The sequence below is a fragment of the Pleurodeles waltl genome, chromosome 6 (assembly GCF_031143425.1).
Source record: "Pleurodeles waltl isolate 20211129_DDA chromosome 6, aPleWal1.hap1.20221129, whole genome shotgun sequence".
NCBI lineage: Eukaryota > Metazoa > Chordata > Amphibia > Caudata > Salamandridae > Pleurodeles > Pleurodeles waltl.
In genome coordinates, this window is record NC_090445.1 from 1,669,700,991 (window position 1) to 1,669,724,320 (window position 23,330).

At 40.6% G+C, this 23,330-nt stretch overlaps 1 protein-coding gene and 1 long non-coding RNA gene across 5 annotated transcripts in view; one reads left to right on the forward strand and one right to left on the reverse strand.

Moving 5' to 3' along the window:
- The window catches only part of LOC138301320 (uncharacterized), a 187,928-nt gene that overhangs the window by 99,664 nt on the left and 64,934 nt on the right, over window positions 1-23,330 (forward strand). The gene's annotated exons all lie outside the window — the stretch shown is intronic.
- TRAF1 (TNF receptor associated factor 1) overlaps window positions 1-23,330 on the reverse strand; it is a 129,054-nt gene that overhangs the window by 25,975 nt on the left and 79,749 nt on the right. For all 3 annotated transcript variants that reach the window (XM_069241652.1, XM_069241653.1, XM_069241654.1), the window contains one exon: window positions 17,764-17,832. In XM_069241652.1, coding sequence (XP_069097753.1) covers window positions 17,764-17,832 — 69 coding nt within the window. The remainder of the gene's footprint in view (window positions 1-17,763; window positions 17,833-23,330) is intronic.

A 23,330-nucleotide genomic window follows, 5' to 3' on the forward strand; every position in this document is an offset into this window, starting at 1 on the left:
CAATGAATCCTTGTAGGATAATCTGTGAAAGAACAACATGTAGTTGGTACATCAAATCTTAGACAAAGTGTATTTGCTGTAACACTAAATATAAATGAATTTGGTCCTTACTACACATGCCACCATATCTATGGACAATGCTCGCAAATAATTTAAGGGATTAAAATAAGCCTTTATTTGAGCTATTCCAAGGACTTCCTTTAATAAATAATCTCTTTTATTAGAAAAAGTAAACAAAATGCAGTTCTGTAAAAATAATTCATCTAATCCTATGCGCTTCCATGGAGATTAGTACTCATAAATCCTGATTATGGCTTTGATGTCGTTGGTGCTAATTGTGAATAGGTGCAATCAAGTGCTGCTGAATAACAAAGGTTTTGACAGCGTTTCGGTTCAACACCATGTTCAAACCACCCTTCTTCAGGGCCAACACTCTTGAAAATATGCACATTTTAACAAGCATTCAAATTATGGATCTAGTTTCTCAGGTCATAGGCAAACAAAATGCACCTCTAATATGGAAAATGAAATAATTATACTACCCATTTATTGACAGTATCACTATACTACTAAGTCACTTGTAAAAGAAACATGAGCTTCATATGAGGCTGCAAAGGTCGAGTCCAATTTTCCTTCTTGAAAAATATCATTATCTATAATTAAAAAACTGCTGAAGGTTTTAGGATAGTAACCATTTCTATGCACTTATCTAAACCTATACTGTAAAATTCAAACCCTGCCCTTTTCAGAAGTAAGCAACACCTTTATAGAATGAACACCACTGATTTTGTTGCTGCCACTCGAGCCACCTAATTGCAAAACATCTTCTGTATTTAGTGTTAATGCAATTCATATTGTTTTCAGACGGTAATTGAAACTGTAATCACATACATTTTTCATCTAAAAATAAAATACCAGAGTCACTCTGAGGGGTCGTCGCCTGAGTGTTCATTTATTACAAACACAGTGTGGTTTGAAAGCTTTAAAGAATGATCTGTTCCTGGCCAAACACTCACCTATGACTCTTAGAGTTATGCTGCATGGAACACTTATGAACTTGGAAAGGATGATGTGAAGGAGCATCCCAGTAAGTGACATTCCCAGCAAGGAGGCATTTTGTGTTTGCGTTTTACTGTGACATCTACAGAGAACCCATTCATAGCAGAAACTTAACATCGCTTTGAAAAAATAACAAAGCTCAGCTTATTAGTCTGGTACATTCTTTTGTGTTTGAATTTACAGAGCAGTAAGGATACAGGTGCACCTAGGGCATGTGTTTCTAGTTGGAAATCCACCCGTTTCTACTCAGCCTCACCAACCACAGCCATATGATTTATACTTTCTTAAGAATATAGGTGGGCATGCCATGCAGTGTTCTGGCCTGGCTTAGTCCATGTGCATGCCTCTGACCAATTCCATGGGGAAACACAGACTGCAAAAACATATTTTAAAAAAGACAAAGATTCCAAAATACAGATTGACAAAATATTAACCTTACATAATTAGTTCCCTACAAAACATCTGATCAAATCCAGTCAAAAACATGTCCTATATATAATACGAATGGGGTAATTTGTTGTTCCCAATACATCTAACACATTTAGAGCACATTCTTAATAGTATGTTCAGGAGCAGGTAACGTTTTGTGGCGAGATATATATTTGAGGTCACAAGTTGGGTAAACTATATTTTCTTTGCTTTCAAACACCTGCCTGTGGTCCCACTCTTGTATCATCATGGGCCTGGCCAACCATACCAGACCTGTTTCAAACATCTACCATGCAGTATTTGAAAGACAAAAACTGCTTAAGGAAGGACAGCTGTCAATTATGCTCTATATGGGCATACATACAATATGCACTTTTTCCATTGTGACTCGAGTTTAATTCAGAAAATGTAAGGGAAGCTGTGTTTAAATTATGCATCCCAGCCATACTTTGCATTTGTGACACATTCAGTGCCCGCAACTCAAAAGCAAACTGAGTAGATTTCTGTGATCTCGTTTATTTACTTTCCTCCATTAGGTCAAGGGATACCATCAAAAGTAACATAATACACTACCCTGTCTATCCTTACACTTAACCTTTTACTGTTGAGAATAAATTAGATGAATTTTTAAACTATTATTTGAATTTTTTATTGATCAAGAAAATAAGCATTTCAACAAGAAATGCTATACATTACAACAAAACCATGCTTCAAAATGGCATCCTATACAGTGCGGAAGGTAATACGCTGTTTTTATATGTGAGATGCATGATAGGTGTTGAAGGAGAAACAAATACTTAAGAACCAGTTAACAACAGAGAAGCTAGACAAATTTAACACATCCAATCTTTTGGAGAATGCAATTGTTCTACAACTTCAAACTTTTTCAGTCTACCACCCATTCATGCAGGGTTCAGAGCACTCTATGACACTAAGATTGCTCTGATTGGGTTTGGATTGACACCTTAGATTTCACTGATGAGGGTGGCACTTCACTTTCAATGGTGCTGGGTCGCTTCCAAATTTTCCACTAGTCGCCTCAGAGCATTCTTTCGTCATGACCATGCACCAGGGAGAGGACCTCTGTGGGAGCTATCATATAGTCCCAAACATTCTTGAACCAGCAAATGGTTGAAACATGGCAGTTCTTACCTGCCACAAGTTAGTCAAGTTTACGGAATTCCTCAGAAATGAGCGACTCCCCACTTGCTCTATGCATAATATATCTTTGACCAATATTTTGTCAGGACTCAAGAGCAGAGATAATCCGCTTCTATCCTGTAACTTATCAGGACTTCGTAAATTGATGTCCTAACTGGCTCAGAGTGTCTTTTTGTAGGCCTGGTCCTTTGAGAACTCAGTGCCACAGACGGATTTCTGACATGATTGATCTGGCAAATGACACCCAAAGTATCTGTTCAGTCATGTGCAGATGACATGAAGGTATACATTAGGTTCTGCTAAGATCTAAAACTAAAACCTGGTAAGGTTCTTCAAAATCTATTTGGTGTCATCCAGGCTATGACCAAAGGGAATTATCTCCAACTTAACCAATCCAAAACAGAGCTGACTGTTCTTGCCGCTATGGATTGGTCAAAGCTATCTATGTTACAAATTATTAACATTTTCAACTTACATTTCACACCTGCAGCCAAGGCAAAAGACGAGGGACCCTGTGTAATGCTGACACATCACTTTAACCCCAGGGCAATGCAATTATAGAGAACTGCTATAGAGAACTCATTAATGAACTTAAACTTATTTGGTCATTTATTTGCTGACAAAATCATGCTCTGCAGTTGGAGCATCAGTTAACGCATGCCTCAACTACTGGAGTGGCCAATACTTTGGATTGCCTAAAATTCTTTAGGCGAATCCAACAAGTTCAAAATGTTGTAGTTAGCCATTTATGGGCTTCAAATGAAAGGTCATTTCTTCAGAATGCTTAACCGATTGCCAGACTTTGACAGCATAAACTTTAAGATGCTATGCTTGGTTTACTTACGTCTTCATAGATTGACCAGCAATACTTGTGTAGAAAAACATCAGGAGGCTCAGAGACATTTATGTAGCCATAGTAAACTCATGCTACAATTTTCCAGGTACAATAAGCCCGCAGCAGGGGGCACTCATATCTGTACCAGGCCCAAAACTATGGAATTCATGTCCTTATGGCATCCTTCTTCCTCAGAATAATCTTCAGGCAAAATCTGAAGTCATGCTTGTTTGGCTAGGTGGTTCATAAGACCAACACTAAGAAACCACAAGTGGTGGTGGGCACTTCATGGATGAGGTCAATCATTCATTCATATTTACATTAGTGGTAATAGAGAGGGAATAGGAGTGCAAGAATGAGTTGGTAAGAATTAGTGGTGACCACTTTCAAGAATAATTAGGCTTTCACTCAAATTTGATAGGAGGAAAAAGGAGATGCTGCACAATTCACCTTAGAGTTAATTCCAAAGGCATCACAGTAGTTTACATGAGCAGAACTGTGAGGCAACAAGATGTTTTAGGTAAGCCAGGAACCTTTATGTTAGCCAAGCAAAGGCTAGGATAACTCACATACTTTGTTAGCATTTGAGATAGGTAGATTGGGGGAAATAAGCACATATAAACCAGAATTACCAGTTTGTACTGACCCTGAGTTTTCTAAATATGCTAAGTGGTTGGAGGAGTGCACTTACAGTATTATTTTCTGTAGAAAAGTGAATGCTGGGTTGAACTCTGGAGATATGAAGTAGTTGGTATCTGGCAGTAGTGGAAGTGATGTATGTTTGCAGGTTGTTGGAAAGTTGAAACACATACCAAAGATTCTGACTGATGGTATGGGGATGAGAATGTCAGGAAGGAACAGAATAGGAATCATTAGATCTGTGGTCTCTGACTTGGTAAGGAATTAAATAATTTGTCTTAGAGGAGTTTAGAATAAGGAAATGGCTTGCCATCCACTGTTGAATCACTGGGAGGCAGTCTGAGACTTTGGATTGGAGCTCAGAGGTCAATGTTGGGTGATAGAAGGACGTTTGCATATCTTCAGCATATAGATAAGAGAATTTGATTGGCAAGATGTCCTCTATTGATATTATAGTATAAAGAGAAAAAACAGAGGCCCAAAATGCATGTGAAAGCCTACTGCAGAAGACTTGGGATAGAGGGTGATCAACATCATGACAGAACGGGATGCGATCAGAGACATTTTTTAATGAAAGACACGGTATACAGTGTCAGTTTCATTTAAAATGTGTCTGGTGCCTTCAGCAAGTTTCCTTGATTGAACACAGTGCACTTTCAGATCTTGAAACACAATACAATAGAAAGAATCGTTCTTTGGTTTTAAACTGGAGTGAGTAGAAGATATCAATGAGATGACTGAACTGCACAATGTATAACCAGCAAACATGGGATCAGACCTTGGCACCTCTAGTTGCAGGGCACATGAATCTACTTCACTGTGCCTCATTATTCCTATTTGTCAATTTGAGAGTATGCTGAAGTTATTCACTTGTATACAGCCGAGCATACTGTATTGTTGCTCGTTGTATAACAAAATTGGTCATGCGTTCAGTGCACAGGACAAACTAACTTGACATTTGTTACACTGATTGCTCAGTGGTCAGTTCATATTTACAAACTATTTATTTTAAGAAATGTTATTCAGTGCAGTGATATAATCTAACGTAACCAACTGCAAGTTTTACAAGTTTTACAAATGGTAAAAAACTTCTGAACTTAAAGGCAAAATCTTTTGATGGCTCTGCTCGTGCGTTGGCACTTAGGACTTAACAAGACCCCTGATTCCACTGTACCTCAGCTCTCTCTTTTTTTAATTTGCTCTCTTGCCCACTTCTAGAATAGCACAATCTGATTGAGGCATACCATAGACGAAAACCAAACTGGCCATTAACATTCCATTTGCTGATCAATAATATTTGCACTGGAAACAATTTGCTTTGCCCTCAAATAGTTGTTCTCAGGATAAAATCACTCTTGGTGCCTTGCCTGGTTTCCATTCTTACTTCACTGTCGAGTCCTCAGTCCCGGTGAGACGATGACCCCTACGAACTATCCCAAAGTTCACACCTACATAGGGCTGGCTTTATCCCTATTCAGTTGATCTTAAAGCTCACATGCTGTTCTCGGATTTAAAGGGCATGTCCCAGTATTTACCAAACTTTTCCCTAAAGAACGGTCTCAAATGCATTGTCTGCACCTAGTTAGCAGGGATGTCAGACAGATGGTCGTATCACACTATATAGAGAAAAACAATATTGAAATACACAAATATCGCCCAAACAATATAGGAAAACAGATGTATTGTGAATGTAATCACTAAACACACAAGTATCAGTGACAAAATATATTGCGGCAAAAATAAAAGAAATATAACAATATTATTTGCAAATCTAAATAAATAACAAATATCGCCTATACAGTAAAACTAAGGAAACATATAAAAATTAAGAAAACCAAAATATCCAGCATGGCAAATCTACATAATTCTTAAGCAAATAATATTACATTAAATATATATATGCACATGTAAAATTAAGTAAGAAACATTAATATGCATAAAATACATACCGAAAACGCTAATTAGCATTTATCATGAAAGGTGCAAAAGTAAATCATTGAACAGTTAAGAAATAAAAATGCAAAAAACTTTATAAAAAGGCTGCAAGAAACACAACAACATGCTTCCTAAAATGAACTACAGCAGGATATCATCGCTATGCCAGATAGGAAATCTACAAAAGAAGAGTTTAACACTTCAACAAACCACTAAATACTACAATCAAAGCAAGTCTGACAGTAAATGAATGCTAATAAAAATAATAATTTACTAAAACTGTCGTTGCAAAGTGACCCCTTTGGGTGGTCACCCCCAGTTTTTCTTTTTTGGGGGATTTACCTGCTGGTAAATTTGAACTCTAAGGGCTTCATTATGAGGCTGGCGGTCTTGAGACAGCCAGCCACGCCAGGCAGTCCGAACGCCACATTATGACCCTGGCGGTCGGACCGCCGGGGGCCCGCCGTCCCCACCGGGAAAATGGGTCCCGATGGGCTGGAGGCGGTCGGAGTCATGATCAGCCACAGCGGCGCTAAGTTCAGCACTGCCATGCTGATCACGAGTCCCCTTTCCACCAGCCTTTTCATGGTGGTTTAACTATGTTGTGGGCTGTGCAAGTGCCCCTCTGCGCAGCTCCCTCAGAATGTGCACTGTCTGCTTTGTCTTCCCGCCGGTCAGCCCCGTGGGAACATCATAATATGACTGGGGTGAGGCTGACGGCGGCGCCATCCTCACGAGTTTGGTGGTCGGCTCGTCCGACTGTCAGACTCGTAATCAGGCCCTAAGACTGAGAAACTTCTGTCCAGTTCCCTGTGTACTCTGACCCCTAAAACATTTCATATATGCTTAAAATCTGATTGCCACAGTTAACTTCCCTACAAAACAATTGTATATGATGCAGAAATCCACCCTGGCATGGAAAGGTAAATCCCACTTGTGGACTGTAGCACCTACAGTACCACGAACTATTGTGGCAGTGAAAACATGGGTTCAGGCCTACCTTGTGTGGTCTGGCAGCAGCAACTTGAAACCTCTGCATGGACCTGTCAGGATCACCCTTTTGACAGGTAGAAAAACCTGATTTTGAATAATAGATAAGTGGCCCCTAAGTGCACACTGCTGCCCAAAAGGTAGGGTGAAAAATATTTAAGAGTCTAACATGTGTGACATTACAAATGGCACGTTCCCCCAGAGGCTAGGACCAAGGCGACATTGTCACCAGCCAGGCTGTAACTGGATGATAGAAAAAGTCAAAGTATACCATTTTACCACATGAAAGCCTCAATAAGGATACAAGAATTATAGTTTGTGCAGCCAATTGTTTTGTTTGTTTTGCCCTCCAGCAGTCAGTCAAATATACATAATATATGGCCAATATCAAAATACAAGTATCCCATTAGTGTAAGCACTGTTAACTAACAAACAAAGTTAAAATTATGAAATATATTAAGCAACAAGTTAATAACCATAACCCATAAAAAATAAGCATAGGTTTTGAACAGGCAATTATTCCAACCATACTCAAAATCTACCAACACATTGTAATTCAGATGTGCTACAACGTCCCTTTAACCAGAGCATATGGAGGCACCTACAAAAATACACCCAGAGTACAGAATATGCAACTTACCTAGAATTTGTACACAAAATAAACAAGCTAGTAGCTTTAGCATACATTCCTGTAACAGGACTCAGTAAACATTATAATATGCTAATTAAGTCCCCCTATTTCTAACAACATGAAATCAAACTAGCCGCACTAATGTTTTATTTTGAGGATAATTTGGTTGGTCGCTACAGACGCCACCTCAAGGAACAGACTCCACAGCGGAACATCTATGATCAGCTCCGCGTCCCAAGAAGCAAAGACAAATGATGCAGTGAAGGGTAGCACAATTTGTTCCAAGGAACACTTGGAAAAAGCCGCCCTACAATCTACCAATTCCTAGAAATGCTTAAAAAAAGAACAAAGCTACTAGGAGCCAAGAATGGAACAATCTCTAACCCAACTCAAACCAAAAACCTCCAAACAAACTAAACAAATGCATGAACTCACTCCTAGCAGTCTAAGTAACTAACGAGCCAGGTTACCACATCCAGACTCAATAGCAAAAGCCCAACTCTACAAAACCACACGGAACAACAACACTGTTTAACCTTTCTAACACACAAACAGTCATGCTTTTTGATTATTTATTTCTAAATATTATAAAAGCAAATTTAAAATACCACTCTGAATTTAAAATTTAAAAACAAAACTTGAAAAGACAAAACCTCAGACTGGTGATTAAAGTTTACTTTAATTATTTAAAAATAAATAATAATATGATACCCAGTAACTAACATTATCTCATATAAACACTTTTCTGTTACCTATAAAAATATGCTAACACTGTATAAAAACGTACATAAACAATAAATAAGCAATCATAGCATCAAAGAAACACTGCCGATCCAATAACATAAAATTAACAAAATGAGATAAAGAGATTTTGTAGTCGAAATCTCGATCAGTGAATGACTATTAAAAAAAAAAAAAAACAATGCACAAAATATCAATTAAAAAAAGACAACAAAATGCACAAATATACCCCCATAAATATGGTATCCAATTCAACTCTAATAATCCAGGAAATCGACCGTAAAAACCAAAAAAAAAAAAAAAAAAAAAAAAAACACACTGGAGGAAAACCAAAAAAAATCAAGTAAAAAGTAAAAAATAACATTGGTTAAAAAATAAACCTCTCTTTTTCCATGGAATAAAATGAAAACACATTCAGAGTAAAAATAAAGTTCAACATCCGCAAACTGCCGAAATAAAAACCTATGAAACAAAAAATATATAGACTTACTCAAAAACTTTTACAACTCTACTATAAACCAAAGCACAGTAAAAACACATTTAAATCAATATTAAATAAAGGCCCCTGTGGCCCTCGGCACTGGCTTTCCGTCAGCCTTTCCATGGCGGGTCCCCATCATGGAAAGGCTGGCGGAAAGCTGAGTTGTAATCAGCCAGGCAGCGCTGATTTCAGCGTACAACTCAGGCCACCGTCACCCTGTCGGGAACCATGTTCCTTGTGGGGACGGCGGTCTCCTGATGGGCCTGCCCACCAGGGTGGTAATGTCGAGGTCGCACTGCGACAGATGCGGCGGTCAGACGGTGACAACAAGGCTGCCGGTCCTTGGACCGCCAGCCTCGTATTCAGGCCCTAAGTCTAAACACCTTCCCCACCTCTAAATCCTTTGAAAATACAATTGCAATAGTCTTACCTGAAGGAGAGACCAGCAACATAAAACTGTGACTGCAAAGTCCACAAACAGCTCAAAATGATGAAGAAAGACTACAAAATCACAGAAACTGGGGGAAAATGGTGGAAAATATAAATAAAAAAGTAAAAAATATGTATTTTATTTATTAATATTCACAAAATGAACAAATAGTTAAAAATGTAAAAAATATATTTAAAAGTATGTAAATAACTATATATTAGAAAATACTGATAAAAATTAAAAACAATTTTCTCAATACTTTTTAACATATTTTAATGTGAAAAAAGGTAGGTAAAGTAAAACATTATATCTGTATTCAAACTTACTGTACGTGTTTCTGAAAATTGTACAACTATAAATAAAAATCTACAACTATCATATGTGTGACTGTAAACATTATGAAGTATAAAAATGATTTATTTCTTGAAATATTACAAAAACGTGTAATTCTACAACCAGCGGTAGCCCTATGTCTACTTGTACATACATCTCTACCTCAGTCTACTCCTACTCTTCATCTTCCGTACCCTTCATGTTTTTTATTACTTTCAGCAAGTGGGATAATAATTGGGCAGGAGATACACTTAACACTTTATTAAAGACAACCTGGTTTGATCTCAACAGCGCTGAGTGAACTCTGATCAAGCCTTTGTAGCTATGGTGAAAGCAGCAGGCAATTCCACAGAGAAATGTATGTTAAGTTCAAATAGCGCCAACAATTTTAAAGTCAAGAAAACAACACAATTATCAAAACAATGTAGAAAAATCTGAAAAAAATGTATTGAGCACAAATGTACGAAAATGATCAAAATCAGATAAGGGGAACCAGAGATATGTTTTTTTTATATTTTATGGCACAAAATGCCTAGAAAAAGTAAACACCACCATAAAGTGTCATTCTGTAGGTGACCGTGACCTAGATGCAATTACAGGCTGATTGTGATTGAGAGGATGGCTGGCGATGCAAAGTTCCTCACACCAACCAAAGTTTTACAGGGAGACTTAGGGGGTGATTCTGAGACTGGCGGGCGGCGGAGGCCGCCCGCCAGTCTTCCCCCGACAAAATACCGCTCCGCGGTCGCAAGACCGCTGAGGGTATTTTGAGATTTGCCCTGGGCTGGCGGGCGGCCGCCAAAAGGCCGCCCGCCAGCCCAGGGCAAATCTACCTTCCCACGAGGACGCCGGCTCCGAATGGAGCCGGCATAGTGGGAAGGTGCGACGGGTGCAGTTGCACCCGTCGCGTATTTCAGTGTCTGCTTTGCAGACACTGAAATACTTTGTGGGGCCCTCTTACGGGGGCCCCTGCAGTGCCCATGCCATTGGCATGGGCACTGCAGGGGCCCCCAGGGGCCCCGCGGCACCCCCTACCGCCATCCTGTTCCTGGCGGGAGACCCGCCAGGAACAGGATGGCGGTAGGGGGTGTCAGAATCCCCATGGCGGCGGAGCGCGCTCCGCCGCCATGGAGGATTCTCCCGAGCAGCGGAAAGTCGGCGGGAGACCGCCGACTTTCCGTTTCTGACCGCGGCTGAACCGCCGCGGTCAGAATGCTCGACGGAGCACCGCCAGCCTGTTGGCGGTGCTCCCGTGGTCGGTGACCCTGGCGGTCACCGACCGCCAGGGTCAGAATGACCCCCTTAGTCTACTTTTTCGTATGCATAACATTCCAGAGGAGCAATGTCCAAATCTGAAGAAGTCTACCAAAAACAATGTTCCCCTAGGAATCACTTAAAGAAGTATTCTGGCCTTCATCAGATATGCAATAAATGCAAACAGTACAAATTTATCATCCAATTCTGTTTATCTTTTCACAATAAAATCGTCAAAAAGATAACAATATAAACACTGTAGGTGCTCCAAGTGATTAAACAGTGCAAGTGTGAATAAGTGAAAAAAGTGAGTCACACAAGATATAGCACAAAAATTTACAAAATAGATACAGTCAAGAGATCACCTAGATGGGACAAAGACATTTTGAACAATAAGATAGTTCCACTATTCAGAATTCACTAGCCCATCACTGCATGATCTGGGAGTAGCCCTTATTAGTCGACGTTTCAACCTCTTACAAGAAATCACACAGGTTCTTCATTCGGACAAAAGCAAATTGGTAGCACCCTACATGAATTGACATAATAGTTGGTCAAAATTGCAAACAGTAAGCAACAAAGTACCTTCTCTATAAGAAATATTGTTGACACTGGGAGGTAAATCTCACCTAACCAATAGGACTCTGGGTGGTTCACACCCATTAATTCATGTTAGAACATGTCTACAAAAATAATACATCCATCAGCAAATAAAGAAACAGACCCTCAGAAAAATTCTATGGGAAGTGAGGAAAAAGAGAGAAACTTCAGTGCAAGGACGCTGGTCCAAAACAAGTTACCTCCTTTATAATTGTCAGAATTAGCACCTGAATCATCTCAGAGTGACAGAAAAAGATTTCAATCACTGCATGAAATTCAATAACTTTTATATCAAAAAGGAGAAAGAGATTGCAATACGTATGATTTCAATTTTTTACTACTGTCAGACTAAGCACCTGAATCATCTCAGATTGATGGAAAAGGAATTCAATCACTGCATACAATGTAAACCAATGACTACTTCCTCCGAGAGGGGAAAGAGGTTGCAACTCATCTGATGTAAAAAACAAAAAAAACAAAAAAAAACACAACCTGAATCTGGTGAATCATATCACTCTGACCGAATGTTAGTCCAAATATCCTGTGCGAGACTTATGCCACTCATGGAGGTGATCACAAATTGCGTGCATCAATCGCAAATCACTCTGACCAAATGTCTGTCAAAATGTTCCATGCGAGACAACACCGATCATCGTGGTGATCAGAATGGCATGCCTCTAACACAAGTCGGTAAGGCAAGGGACAAAGCCTGTCTTCAAGAAGCCGCATATAGTTGAAGCGTATGCCTGCTGGGCTCACTGTCAGGGGAAAAGGAAAAAACCTTAACTGACATCAAAACTTGTAACAAAATGGGGCAAATACAACATGCATATCTCTATTGTACCAGGCTGAAGCTAAAAAAGCGTGGGTCCATGGAGCTCGGCTGACTTGGGTAGAAAAAGAGGGAGAAGGAGAGTGTCAACGGCATAACACGTTCCGGGACGTGTAATGAGTAGACTGTTGACGTAAACTCTATACTTCACTCCATCAAAGTTAATTCAGACAACCCAATCACTGTGCTTCCTTTTCAGAGGTGAACAACAAAGATAAAACTCTGAAGCAGGAAAGTATCTTTCAAAGTTGAATACATCATTGACCTCCCACCAAAGCCATTGGTTTTGGCGGCAAAAGCTCTGAGCAGGAAAATCTGGACTTTGTAACCACTGAGGTCGCCTTACAGCTGGGACAGATTTGCTGTTTCTCCCCTCTGCAAGGTTGCACCTTTAGATTTGGTTACTTTTTTGATTCTCAAAATCCATGAGGTGGAAAGGCCATAATGTCTTTAGATTTGTAGGGTGCCATAAGGATGGATACTTTTACTGCGAGGTCCTGCTAAACCATTTTTCAGTACAGAAGAAAGCTCAGAGAAGGGTAAACCTGGCTTACTTACCCACCGAGAATGCGCCCTCCCTGGGAAAGCTTCAGCATTATGTCCTGGTCCTTCAGATGTGTAAAAAATAATTGAGTCCCACTTTTGTCCATCTGCTGGGAACAATCCTCTTGGTCACTCATGGGGGTCAGTGTAGGTCAGGGGGTCAGTGTAGATCTCTGAGTACTAGGCTTCTCTTAAACGAGTACATCTGCGGAGTCAGGAGTCCTTCTGTGTTTTGTGTCCCTGGAGCAGTCAAACAAGAGGACAACCACATGATCTTTGGTGAGCAGTTCCAGTCCTTGCCTGCTAGAGGGGATGAGGGGTCCATGGTTTTTACTCCTTTCAGCTTTCAGGCTACGTCCTGTTCCATATGTTTTCCTCCCAAATACAGGAATGTTCTGAGAAGGTGGTGATCAGGTGACAGTCTTATTCTGTTGTCAGGCTTTAAGGGCAAGGAGTCAGCTACCAAGGTCTTTTGTAACAATTTTAAAATGAATACAGTCTGACAGGGAGGAGAGTAGAGATTGTGGAAGATGGGTTGCTGAAACGTTAGACGCGAGGCTACCGCAAGAGTGGGACTTCTGCGTTATCAGGCACTTCTGGGTCAAATGAGGGAGAGTTCCATAAAACACCTGGGATTTGGACCCCTTTGCCAGGTAACGCTTCACAGTTTCATTGGCTTCCCACTTCAGTGGTTTATTCACCTACAACTTTATTGTGTTCTTGTATTTCGGTTCCCCTGTTTTCTTTGTTTGTTGTAGTGATTTTTTTCTTGTTTGTCCTGAGCTGATCAGCTGCCGCTTCTTAATCTCCAGTGCTTGAGTGTCCTGTGGGTTATCACTGGTATCTAGGCTAACGTCTGCTCTCATGCCAGCATCACCCACTTAGGATTCAGGTAAGCCTGTGTGCTGGGAGTCTGGAATGCTCAATGTAATACTTCACACCTCAGTTATCGCATTGAATCATACCTCCCTTAAGTCACACTCGCATAGATCGACTTCATATACTTACCAGAATGAGTGGTATGTCCACCTGGCCGTATCCTATCCTCACCTGAGATTTACCATACCAGAACACTAACTCGGACTCCAGGCCGCATATTGCCACCGCCAACCTACAAATGGTACGAGCTATTGTGGGTTTCTCTCACACCTTTTCTCTCATGTGTGATTTCTGTCTACCGGACACCTCGGTGAATCCATGGCTTCTGCAGAAGTCTGACACCTGTGTATTAGTCAGCGATTGTAGAATTGTATTTACCCAATCCTAAAAATGAGTCTGACAAATCCCTTATCTCCTATTGCAGCCTTCACTTAAGCACCCTCCCCATGAAAAAACACAATGGTTCCCGTCAGCCTCCACCCGGGCGAGCTCTGGTCCTTCCCCTAGCCAGCCATGCCCCTATCTCAATTGGTTGTTTTCCCCTTTTCCTCTCTATCAAGGTCAGAACTGGGTCTCCCTCCTGATAGAACTGGAGCCAGAAGTCTGCCAAGGCTCTGAGAATAAATGGGTGAATTGGAGTAGTTCCCGACTGTCTCCTTTGGTATCACCAGGACAAAGGTACTAAGATTGTCCTGTGTTCTGCCAACAGCTCCTATCCACCCTCCCCAGGTGACTAATCCCTCTTAAGTGACCAGTTGCTGAGAACACCCTAGGCTTCCTGGGCCCAAAGCCAAACCATTATGCTGTGGAATGAAGGTTAACACCCACCCTAAAATGTATATTGATTGTCTGGTGTAGGGCTGAGCGACAAACTAGTTCTAAACAGTTATCTCTCGGATAGCACTAAGAAGTTTCCTTATAGTTATATTTGACTAAAATGTACTTTCCCCATTGAATTATAATTTTTAAACGAAACAAATAATAATTGCCCCAAGCAGATATATAAAATAATGGTAACTATTTATAGCTAGATTTGTTCATGGAAAAAATAGGTTTATCTATAGATTGAAAGCAGTTTTTGTGCATTTGTTTACTGTGAGGTCATATTATTCCTGATATTCAGTATGCTATATTTTTATGTATTCAGCACTTAGCATTGTGGGATTGAAAGGTACATTTTAGATGTGCCTTATCTAATATATTAAAATAGGATTTCCTACATGGCATATATGCAGTGTTCAAACTGCAGCTCGGAATACAAGGGTGTTCTCTGAAACCATGTATTTTTCTAATGTATGTGGGTAAGATAAATGAATAATAGAGCACACACATAACATTTAACTTCCATATCATTGGTGCATGTCTTGAACCTTATAGAAGATGTATGTTAGCCAACAGATGCAACCAATGCACAGTACATGTTAAGGGACAAAGTAACAGCACTTCATAACTGTTTAGCAGTTCTAGAGCCAGCAAAGACAGACAGGCAAAAGTGGGTGGTACCTTGACCAAAATGATGCCCTTCTGCACTATGCTGCTTTTAAAAATAGTGCAATTGTGCATTGCTTTAATGTTGTATTAACCTAAAAGGAATTCTTTGCTATCACATTTGGATTTTTCATAGTGGTTTGTTTATTTTCTTTATGTTCACTTCATTTCTTCAATTATGATTACTATTTGACAAGGGCAACTTTGTTGTGTTCCAAGGAAATCTTAGGTAATGAAGTTCTGAATGTGTATATTGTTTAAATGGTTTAAACTGATTTTGTTATGTTGTGTTACATACCTTAGTTAAAGGGAGCTAAGAGGAGGTGATTTTGCAATTAGTTGCTGATTGAAATTCTCCTTTAGTAAAGAAAGTTATGGGTGGAGTTCTTGAATTAATCTCAGCTACTGGTAAATACTCTGGGCAGCATTGCGACCCATCGTTTTTCATCCCCTGCACCACTCCAGAGATTAGCCGTATGCAAATGAGTCTTGGTTTTGCCCCAATAGGAGCAGCCCAGCCCAAACCACCAAGCCAATAACCCTCCTAACAAGCAACCAAAGAGAATCAGGTGAAAAGAGGTTTAAGTCAGAATTGGCGACCTGTTCTTTAAAAGATTTGAATCGCCTAAGCAGGACGATAATTACAGATCCTTACAAATGACCTCATCCATAGCAATTCAGTCACAGTAACTTTAGCCCAAGGATTAGACATTCACATATGATAGTTTGATTTATGCTGCTGCCACTAAGGGCCTCCTTCCAACTTTGGCAGTCAGAAAGACCAGACTCCCAAAGCCGCAGGGAGGAGGCTGGTGTCATACCGGTGGCCTCCCGCCAGTCATATTACAATGTTTCCACCGGGCTGACCAACAGAAATATCGTATTATGTTGTTTCCGCTGGCCAGTCCGGCAGGAACAGTGCCACGGCATTGGCCTTGGCTCCCTTATGGTAGCCAAGGCCAATGCCATCACACACCAGCACCCCTGGAATGTGCACTGTATGCATTGCAGACAGTGCACATTCTGAGGGTGCTCACACGGGGGGCCCGCATTGCCCATGTCATGGGCATCAGCAGTGCAAGGGCCCCCCCAGTGGCCCTCAGCACTGGCTTTCCACCAGCCTTATCATTACAGGGACCACACCATGAAAAGGCTGGCGGATATTGGACTCGTGATCAGCATGGCGGCTCTGAACCCACCGCCGCCGTGGCTGACCACAACTCCGACTACCATCATCCCGTCAGAAACCATGTTCCTGGCGGAGGTGGCGGTCAGACCGCCAGTGTCGTAATGTGACTGTGGGACCGCCTGGTATGAGGCGTCCCACCGTCGCCGTGGGTTTGCCAGTCCTCAGACTGTCAAACTCATAATGAGGTCCTAAAAGGAGTGCAGAGTTTCTGGGTTAAAACTATAGCAAAAAATGATAGCCAAGGAAATGCATGGACATAAGAAAACATTACACATGTGCTACCATTTTGTGACCTGATTAAAGTATTTAGTGATTTTGTATTAAAATGATCATATTTGAAGTTGGCACCATGGCCATTAAAATGTATGTTTTAAAAGTGAATCTAATGTTATATGTGTTTGGTACATTGAATTTCTATGGCTCATGAATGCGCCATTAGCAAACCCAAAGCAACTGTCATAGGCATTATGATGATACATTTCATGGTTTGCTGTGATCACATTTAATTTATATTTGGTACGCTGTGATCACATTTATTTAATTTATACCTGAGAGCCAGCAATCTTATTTTTTTTAATGATTTTTATGAATCAGCCTGTTACTATCTTTTTTATGTTTTGACACTACAGGGCCAATGGGCCTGCTTCTGAGATGTTTAAGTACACAGGCAGTTTTAGGGAGGCAGGTGGGGAAAGGCCCAGAGCTACTAAAGGGGGTGCTCTTTCACACACTAGATGCTCACCACTGTAACATTTTATGCACTACAAATAACAAATTACCGATGCACCTCCCGATTGTCAACATTGGACAAATTAACATATAATCAAAATGAATCTCATGGTCTTTGACTTTTCTTCTTATGTGTTGAGTACGTTTCATAGCTAATCTAAATCTCACACAATCCTTTCTGAATTTACAGTTATATTTGGCACTAGCCCGTAGGCCTGGGCTCTATTGCTGATGACTGTAAAGGTCAGAGGTCATAAGCAGTGGATGGGATGGAAGCAAGTTATAGATAGCTCAGTGAACTAATTGGTGAATTTCAGTGTTTGTGTTTTTTAAACCTTTGTTTCTATCTTTTTTCAACACCTAACTTGAAGACCACTTTAACCCTTGGTTTTTCAGTGAGTATACCGATATATTCACAGATTCACTAAAAACCACTGACAGCCTATAGGTGTCAAAGGTGAGACCTATTAGCTTTGCTGGCAAGTATACTCTCCGCCAGTGCTCCCTAACTTACGTAGGCACTGCACATTCAGTAATCTATATATAAGCCCCCCACCCCGGTCCGTGAGACTGACCCCTACTTACTCGAAAGGAGCAGCCAATTTCCGAGAAGCGACAGCCTTCCCTGCTCCTTGACACCGCAGATGTTTGATTCTGTACATGGAATGGAAAAAAACGAGACAAGTTGAGACATTTAATTTTCTAAGAACCCCATCGTCTTATAAATCAGCCCTCTCTGTGTCCCAAACATAAACTTACTGTATTTCACAAGCAGGCAGTTTCCGAAACAGCCATTACTAATCATTTCGGGTTGCTAAACACAAAGGCCGTATTACACAGAGCGAAAAAAGGCGGTAATTTGTGTTACTCAGGCGGCGCCCGAAAAGATTCTACGTGCTATGTTGTCTTAGAAGAGGGATCTCATTGTTGACATTACCTGCACGCGCACACAGCATAATTTACGACTGCAAAACCTCTTTTCAAATTAAGAAAAGTGTGGGTCGCTTTCCTACAGGGATGTACTCACACATAGGAGTGAGTAGGTTTCCTCCTGCGGACAGAAAGTGAAGGTTTACTTGTGAGCCTGGGCTGGAGGTTTCTGTATGAGTAAATTTACTCCTTGTCTTTGGAAACTTGTGGCAGCCACAAACAAATATTTGTGAATATTCCCTAAACATTTTTCTCAATCTTTTCCTCCTTAGCATTGTAAAATATTTACTCCTGTCAAGGGCAGGAGTATTCTTTTCTAGGGTCCGAAGGGGAATGAAACAACCACTCATAATTGTTGAGGAGTAGTACTGTGGAGAAAAAAAACAAAAAACATTATCAAGTCTATTTCTACTTGCACTTTTTTGCATGCAAAACTATACTGCTGCGTGAAAAATAAATTCACTGTTTTTTTCAGGATTGCTGGTGTAGGTTTTTGTGGTAACCTGTAAAAGATTTTAGTTCCTGAAATGATTCCAGGCATGATTATGACATTCAGACACCACGCTCCAGGTCGTCCGACCGCCACATTACAATCCTGGCGGTCAGACCACAAGGGGACCGCCGTGCCCGCCAGGAACATGATTCCGAATGAGCTGATGGCGGTCGGAGTCGTGGTCAACCGTGGTGGCACTGAGTTCAGCACCACCGCCTGATCATGAGTCCAGTTTCTGCCATCCTTTTCATGGCAGGGACCCCACCGAGAAAAGGCTGGTGAAACAGTGCAGGAATTCACAGAGGGCATGCACTGCCCATGGCACGGGCACCGCACGGTTCCCCTGCCCAGCACCCTCGGAATGCGCACGGTCTGATTTGCAAACAGTGGGCATTCCGAGGGTGCTGGTGTGCTACGGTATTGGCCTCCTTAAGGGAGCCGAGACCAATACCGTAACACTGTTCACGCCGGTCAGCCCGGTGGGAACATCGTGATATGGCAGGGGGTTGAGGCAGCTGGGTTGATAGCCTCTTCATCCCCGCGAGTTTGGCGGTCGGCTCGTACAACCGCCAAAATCATAACGAGCCTCTAAATCTACAAACACGGAAGTCCTAAAACACCAGTGCAGATTTTTCCAATTCTGTCCAAGAGAGGTCTACGCTGCACTCCCTAGCCTTATGTAGCAGTGAGGACGTTTTCCTGACAAATGATGTGAACCTACAAATGCCTTCCTTGACCCTGGAATGGGACTTAATAAGCCACACAAGGTTCTGACCTAAAATACTGCTCTGGAGCCATGCCAGTGGTGGAATGTTCACCATGTAAATTCATATAGCAAAACAGAGCATTACCATGATATAACTACAGCACTGGAATTAGGCCACAGTGAAGAAGGGTTGACTAAATTATGCAGCAGAAAGGGGATTTTGAGGCATAGTGCAGCACATTTTATGCTGACATTATTTCGTTATATTACATGGGATTCTGCAATCCCTTTATAAAAATTCTTCATAACCCTCAACTTGTGAGGCACCAAGTCGCTGTAAAGAAAGTCAGAACTCAACTGTAATAACAGTCGAGATCTGAGGTCACAAAGCCTGCTACCAGGCACAGCACCTGAGGAGAAAGGCAAGGCAGGTCACTGGGCATAATTAAACAGCTGTTTAAAGCAATGAAAACTTATAGATGCTTTTCTTTCTTCTGCTCTGTTTTTTTAACTCTCCGGGGCCAAGCCGAAAGTAGCTGTTTAAAGCAAGATGTTTAGTTTTTGCACTCCTTGGGAAATTAAAGAAATGTAAGAATATTTCTGCATGTTTCTGCTGTGCTTTGTTTTTGAACTGACATATTCACCCGCTTCTAATATCTTTTTTCAACAACCAGCTGTTATTTTTTTTATTGTTTAATTTTGCACTTGTTGTTTTTATTCTTCAAGTTTGCAAACATGCTGTCTTTGATATAAAAGAGATACTCACCAAGAATTGAAGTGGTTTGTGGGAAAGGTGATGGTGTCACCATGTATTATAAGGCATGAAATACTCCCTGTTGTACATGATAAGGATATTGCAAGTCACCTCAGAGTTCCATGACCTTATAAATAAACTCTGCATTTGGCCTCATTCTGCCACCTGACCATGTAACTCCTCGGTGACTTACAATAATGTACGGTAGGGGGTACTTTATTCCATATATTTTGACATTTAAAAAACATGAATACTTTATGGGTGAAATATTCACCTTACTCCTAGCAGTTTAACACTAAAACAGAGACAATAAAAACATAGTTGGATAGTTAAGTACACAGAACCATGTTTTGCTCTTATTTAGTAACTTTGCCCCAGAAACTTGATTTTGGGATAGTGATTTCAAAATTGTGATTTTCTGTGAATTACAAAAAGGAAATCACAATTCTTAATATATGAAACCTTTTTATTTTAAATTAGTTATTGGTAATGGCTCACAAATCGAACCTCCTCATGAATATTAATGAGATTGCAGTTTGCAAGCCATTAGGAATGATAGCCATCACAGTGATGGTGGCCTGCTAGTGTCAGTATACCTCCAAGTCTGTGATTGCTTTTAAATAAAAGCAAAACATTTTTTTTGAAATGCAGCCAATTTTTCTTAAAAGAAAACAGCATGAGTTTCAAAAACTAAAAAAGAAATATTTTTAGGAGTAGGCAGTGGTTCGTGGGACCACTCCCTGCTTTTAAATTATTTTTATTAACATTCCCATAGTTGAATGAGGTCCCATTAGGACCTCTTCCCATTTGTGAATTGGTTACCACTTCCTTTGAAGAGTTGGTAAAATATTAATGTTTTGCGACCAGAATTAAGTCGCAAAACATTAATACATAGCACTACCTTTTGGTGTTTGGAAGGTACGCCATAAACATGCCCCTTCCGAATATCAAATTGGTATTGAGTCTCAAACCCAAATTGTGATTTGGTAACTTGTTACTGAATGCAATATGAGGTTTTTACATTAAAAATAGCATTTTTGAGGTTGCAAACAGCCTGATTCTACGAATTGGGATGTTTGCAAGGTCACAAATGCTTTGTACATTCTGTCCCTTTACCTGTTTGAGCTAACTCCTCTTACTAAAAAAAAAAGGTCTTTCAAACCATCTTATTGTAGTGGAACATATTTTTTTAGCTCCAGTGAACACAATGCTTGTATTTTACTCAACACAATAGCTGAAGTGATAACTACATAATATCAGTTCCTCATGAAAGACACTCCAGGGAACATTTTAGCCTGGATCTGAAGGCAGGATCCATTAAATTCAAGAGGACAACATTAAGTTCCCATGAAGGCGTTATCCGAGCTGGTGGAAAGACTATTCCTGGCACTCTAAGAAATCCATTAATGAAGCACTGAAAAGAAAATCTGAGAGGGACTATTGCTGCAAACCATGAGCTTGCATAGCTACTGAGTGGAAATTTCCAATCCAGTATGGCGCCAGAATATCATGGACAAAATATCAAACGACAAAAAAATTGTGCCTAAATGTTGTTTACAAAAATATCACCTCACTGGAGTTAATAAATAAAGTGCACATATACCATGCAGATCTGCCTTTTCTGCAAAGTCAACCAATATTATTTGCTTTGTTCTGGTGCTATTTTTGCTGGATTTAGCACACAGAAGTAAAGTGCCTGTGCCTCCCATCTCAAACAAGTGATGTACGTTGAAACTCCCTCGTTAGCCTAATTAGTTTCCTTTAACCCCTTTGTAAATGTGCCTATGAAATGGAAAGTTAAATGTCATATGTGGGCTGTAGTATATATTTACACCACCCACATATGTGAAGTAAATATATTTTGGTCAGGTGCACCAATGCGCTTTAGCTAGGCTGTTGTTTAAATACATGTAGTGACACATGACAGGGAAATGACTTTGCTATGTAGGAAAAGCCTATTTTAAATATTCTTAACTCGCCCATTAAACTGTGTTTAGTCAAAGCGTAGGGTGACAATAAGGCATATTACATATTGGGCTTAGTGTGCTCTCACATTGAAATAAGACCAAAAAGCTATTTCACTTTGCAAACCTGGTTACCTTTTCCCCTAAATTCTTTATCTTTCACCTCCACTTAAGAAAGAGCTAGTAAAATGCTTCAAATGTATTTCCTGCTTATTTTTTAAATTCTGATTTGATGGTGAAATCGGATATTTGATAACTTACACAGAAAAGTAACTTTTCAAATGTATACTTTAGGCTGCTGGGCCAGAACTGGCTTACAACCAGTTCTGCTACTCAATAAACCTCCAAAGCTAGATTATACATGATTGACTACCGGGAGAGTTAACAACCTTGGCTCAGAGAACAATGGCCTGCATCTGAGCCCAGGAAAGGCCAATGGGTGTTTACTGCTGACCACTTATCAGCAATTAACTATAGGGGAGTGGCAAGGAGCAGTAGCAAAACAAAAGCCCACTTTAGCACAACTTCTTTTCACTTGTAGATGCCACATAGGGCATTTCCTATTTTTTCTAGGACCCTGCAATACAGCTAGTCACACAGGAAAGAATCCCAGTTCTGTCCCTATCACACTTCTAGAACTTTTTCAGGGGACATCTGCATGCCTTTGTCCCAGGAAATGCCAATGGGTGTTAATTGCCGACCACATGGCATGGATTAACTATCTGGAAGGGTACATAAACAACAACAAAGGGTAGATTGAGCACTACCCCTTTTCATTTTGGGGTGCTAAGGAGGGCTTTTTGTATTCATCACCAGAATTCTCCAACCACAGTAGAAGGGAAAACCATTTGTAACCCTGTCTGATAGGGGAGTGGTCAAGAAGCTAAATACAGGCATGCCTGGTGGCAACTGGATCCTACCATTTTGGAACTGGTGACCCTGGGTAATTTTACAGTAAGGCAAAAAGGAAATGTTGCAAAAGAAAGTTGAGGACTGTGGCAAAAGGGTTCGGAATGTGTGGTGGATTTTCACCAGTCATTCGCTAGTCCCTAGGATAAAGCTGCCAACTCACCCACAACCTCCTTATAACATTCCTGGAACAAGGAAGACTCCATCCGAAGGATAATGCCCTGCTGAAAAAATGATCCCGACCACTCGATGAAAAAAAAGAGGACTCACATTAGGACTTAAGGACCCCTGAGTCCTGCTGTCACCCAAGGACTAGGACCGCTCCCTAATGGTCACATGGTTTGCCTCCCGTTTACTTGATTCAGGGATGCAAAAATCAAAAAACACCTGATTTCA